We start from the raw sequence: 4,577 nt of genomic DNA, 5'->3' as shown, positions 1-4,577 counted from the left end.
GGGGAGATTGTTGGTCACTGGTACAGACTCGAAGTCTGTGCTGTTGTCAGAGTCTGTGGATCTGGCACACTCTGTGGTGGGTGCAATGATGGCACCCAGGATGCTCCGCAGGTGAGCACTTCCACTACCCTGCAGGCAGGCATGTGGCTCTGCAGGTGAGCACATGCAAATGGGATGTGATGGTGTCAGACTCCAGTACTGATGGAAGCGCTGTCAAGGTTGATGGCAGTCTCATCCTCAACATTGGTGCATTCATCCTTCATGATTTCACCCCCAGAGACTGCACTGATCTGTTGCTGAGGGCCTGATTGGTTGCAAGTTGCACACATGGCATCCAGATCTGAAAGGGGTCAGTGACAATGGGCAGCAATACACAAGAAGGATGCGCACCATTCCCTGAACCCATCTGGAGATGACCATGCATTAGGCTCCGGGGGGGGGCCTGGATCGCCCATGAGCCAATCTTCCATTGAATGAATGCTGGTTAAGATCTGCATAGTCTACAATCATCAAATGAACCAAAATTGTAAGAGGCATAGTCACTTACAAAGTGTTTCAATGGGGAAATCTTGTTGAGTGGTAAATGGTTGCTGATAGAAACAGTGAAGATGGTGCAGGGGATGGCAAGCTCAAGACTTAGGGGGATTGAGTGAGAAGGTTTGGACCCGTGGTCAGGACATATACATATATTATATGTCACCAGCCCCCTTGCTCATGTGATTACCAAGTTATTAATTCTGTCTTGCCCTGACAATATTAAGATCATATACTCACCACCTGTTGGTTCTACTGCCTTACTGGACTAGATGGCATTGGCTATACCATACCAAGCCTCAGCCATTGAAATTGCTTTGGAACTGCATGAGCTGCATGAATGTTTCTGCCAAGACTGTCTGACACACATCACAACAATCAAAGTCATGGGTATGCTGTGCTGATGACTTCTTTATTGTTAGTATTTGGCCTCAAGGCAAACATGCAGTGAACATGAGGGCAGGCAATAGGGGAAGAAGGAGTGGTAGTGGGCAGAAGCAGATAAAAAGGACTACATTGTTCTTAATGTGTGCACGGGCACCCCTTTCCCCTTGGAGTTAAACCATCACTTCCTAGCACAAGATGTTGACCCTCAACTGCACCAACAATGATAGTACCATGGACAGTGCCAACCTCTCCCCTGCCAGTGACTGGAGCCCACAATTGACTTCCTGGAGAACACCTGGCAGGCTGCAGAGCCATTCATGCACTTCCTCACTGGCAATGACCAATCCTTGGCACCCAGGGAGCAGAAGGCAAGCAAAAGCTCCAAGCCTGACAAGGTTGATGTGAAGGGGAAGGGGAAGGGATTCTCAGCCTGCATACATGTGGACAGGGGAAAGAAGAAGGCCCAGTCATATCCAAAGGACAAGAAAATTTGCCTCGAGGTTGTTGACAGCAATATTGGCAGTGGGGGTGGGTTGCAGGAAGGGGCTTTGGAGGAGACACTGGGAGAGACTGAGGCAGAGGAGTTTGCTTATGTGCAGATGAACAAAGAGCAGGAGTACATTATCTGACTGCTCCTGAAGATCACCAAGGAGAAGTACCCCAACAGAGCATTGACAATCGAATGCTTGGAGGAGATGATGGGGAGGAAGAAGCCCAAGGTACATGATGTGATGGTGTCAGGCTCATGGTCCAACACCTTATCACATATCTGTGATGTGTGAGTGTCAGACAATGATTGGGTCCTCACCATCTGGTGATAGAGCCTGTTACTGACCTTCATGCCAGACCTCAACCTCCCCCCCTCTATTGGACACCCTTTCCCCCCTGCCCACCACCTGCCCTTGGATGATGAGATCTACAACCATCTTGGCTTGGATCTGGCAACTTTTGACCACTCTGGCAAGCCCAAGGTGGATCTGTGTCAAGCAATGGCAGGTCAGCTCATTGTCAAAGGTGAGCACATGAGACCTATCAGGAAGGTTGAGGGCATGCTTGCTGGTATGAAGGCAATCATGGAGGAGAACCAGAAGATTGACAATGCCTATGTGTCAGGGCACTGTGCTCTTGCCCTCTTCCTAGCACAACAAAATCCTTCTCCTGGCACACAGAATTCTCCACTCAGCACATGGAATTCTTCCACTTAGCACTCAGAATTCTCCACTTAGCACATGGAATTCTCTAACCCTAACCCTACACCTAACACCACATGGGATTGCTCTCAGGGCACTGCTAGTGGCCACCCCTAGCCTCCCATTTGGCCCTAGAAGCAATGCAACAGAGATGTTGGAACCTCCTGTGTTGGGGACTACCATGGGATTGGGGCAATGACCAAACAAGACATCATGAAGAGGACACCACAAGACTGCTGTGTCCAGACACTTTGGAGCGAGACATAGTGATGCTAGGGACCCCCACCAGGACTAGTGAGATGCAAGGTGACACTTGTAAGAGTCTCCATAATTTATTGGAAAGGTTTCAAGGGCCCAGGGGTGTTGCTAAGACATCTATCTGACACTTGTAGGAGCCCCCAGAATTTACCTGGACTCCTGGGCTTCTGGGGAGTAGCTACAAGGTATATAAGCAGTAGCATAGTGATGCTGTATCCCTCAGATCTGATCTCTGAGGAAACTCCTTAGTCTACAAGCAGTTTCCAAGTCATCTCATTGTCTTGGACCCCCTTCTACACACCCCTGAACACCCTACCCTCATAAACTTGCCTTGACTCCACAACTCTTGCTACACTTTTCAGCTACCCATAACCAACTTACAACACCCCCCAGTGACCCCCTTGGACCCCTCAATAATCCAGCTGGCCCTGGTGACTTGGATATTGACTAGTACTGCTGGTTGGAGCTGCTTTCAACCACAGTAGACCCCCCCAGCACTTCATCTATTGTTTGGGATTAGTGTGTGGCAACCTTGCTAGACCTAGTGCCCTCACACTATGCATGAGCCAATGCCCGCTGGTTGGAAGTCAAGCATGGTGATGGGATCAAGGAGGGATGGGATGATGCAATGCTGGGAAGGCAGCAGGAGTGGGAAGCTTTGAATCCAGAGGAGCGCACTGCCAAGGAGACAAAGAGACACACTGCAGCTGCCCAGCTCTGCTTTGAATACTGCCAGCAACTCAAGGCCAATATGAAGAAAGCCTGGGAGAAGATGAAGGCCTTTGGTAAGCACATTTGCAAGTCCCACAGTATTGAAGCCTTGAAGATTGCCTTCATCTATGGTGAGTCAATGCATCTTGTGTCTCCTATCACATACTAATGGTTCCTACAGCTCTTTGGGCAGTGTTGCAGAAGTTTGGAGTCAAGGAGCCAGAGGAGGTAATGCAGGAAGCGCTTGGATTGGGAGATGTGGTGGGGGGAGTATGACTGGGTGCTTGCACAGGCAGCAGCACTGCAGGAGATGACAAGGGAAGTGGTAATAGTACTTCTTGCAGCTGAGCATATGCATGTTGACAAGAGTAAGCGATTCCTGTGAAGTGCTAGTAGAGTCACAGAGGCAATGTTATATTGTTGTGTTGGATGGCAGTCTGACACCATCCATCACAATGGGCAACTGCCCCTCCTAAGGACTCATTAATTGGTTCTAGATTACAATATTAATAAATATATTAATTATTCCGTAGGGTGCCTGACATGGTCTCAGGACAGCCTCCCTGTCCCCCACCTGTCCTGGGTGCTCTGTGATAGGTGGTCTCATATCACCCTATGATAGGCTGGGCCAGTTACCTGGAATAACATAGATTGTGCACATCTAAGCTAGGGACATGACATACTATTCTACTTGGGTTTAGCTAACCTATAACCACCCCAGGACAGAGGACATGTCCTGAGGTTGGTTATCATAACCTGCAGACCACCTGGCAGACCCTGGCTCAGCCCAAGGCATATAGGGCCAACATGCAGTGACTCTTTCGCAGGTTTGGCCATGTGGAAAAATCAATTTCATGCACATTGCCTCTGCTTTGACACAGCCACACATCTCTCCAAAAATAGGGGGCATGCCTAAACCAAAAACCCCTAACCTGACCTTAACCCCAAAATGATATAACCCTACATGAAATAAAACCTTAGCTCTGCAAAAACTTATAAGACTAATAGTAAAATTAATAGCAATGAGAGCAGTTTTAGTGAGAGTTATTATTAATTGTGATGCTGTTATTACCTTTATGAGAAGTATTAATAACACTAATATTGCTACAAGACTGGAGTAGTGTGGAGTTTCTTGGAAGTTTAGCCAGTTTTGTTCCAATAACTGATGCTATTACTATGATATAAACCCCTATATGACCCATAGCAGAATCTCATCCTAACCACACAGTGCAAGGGCACACCACAATAACAAGGCTACTGCAGGGGCTAGAAGCAACAGATGGGGGGCAAGGAGGGTGTTGTAGGGAGGGAGTAGAGTCAATATAGAGTGTATTGATTGAGTGCCTAAAGGATTACAGTGGTGGAGAATCCTCAGAGACCAGATCTGAGGAGAAAGAGGCCCTAAAGGCTCCATATAAATACTCCTGTGGCATAAGGCTGATGAGTCTTAGTAGGAACAGCTGCCTAGGAGTAAGCATGGGTACAGGCATCATGGAA

At 48.1% G+C, this 4,577-nt stretch overlaps 1 protein-coding gene across 1 annotated transcript; it reads left to right on the top strand.

The window, feature by feature from the left end:
* Positions 1 to 1,238: 1,238 nt before the first annotated feature.
* DACRYDRAFT_108451 (uncharacterized protein) lies at positions 1,239 to 3,356 on the top strand (the record flags this gene model as incomplete). Its single annotated transcript, XM_040768651.1, has 5 exons — positions 1,239 to 1,514; positions 1,563 to 1,640; positions 1,743 to 1,935; positions 2,936 to 3,211; positions 3,262 to 3,356. The coding sequence occupies 5 exons, from the start codon at positions 1,239 to 1,241 to the stop codon at positions 3,354 to 3,356; spliced, it is 918 nt and encodes a 305-aa protein (XP_040628017.1).
* Positions 3,357 to 4,577: the final 1,221 nt, after the last annotated feature.

The sequence above is a fragment of the Dacryopinax primogenitus genome (genome assembly GCF_000292625.1).
Source record: "Dacryopinax primogenitus strain DJM-731 SS1 chromosome Unknown DACRYscaffold_11, whole genome shotgun sequence".
NCBI lineage: Eukaryota > Fungi > Basidiomycota > Dacrymycetes > Dacrymycetales > Dacrymycetaceae > Dacryopinax > Dacryopinax primogenitus.
This window is presented reverse-complemented; position numbering and strand designations above follow the sequence as displayed.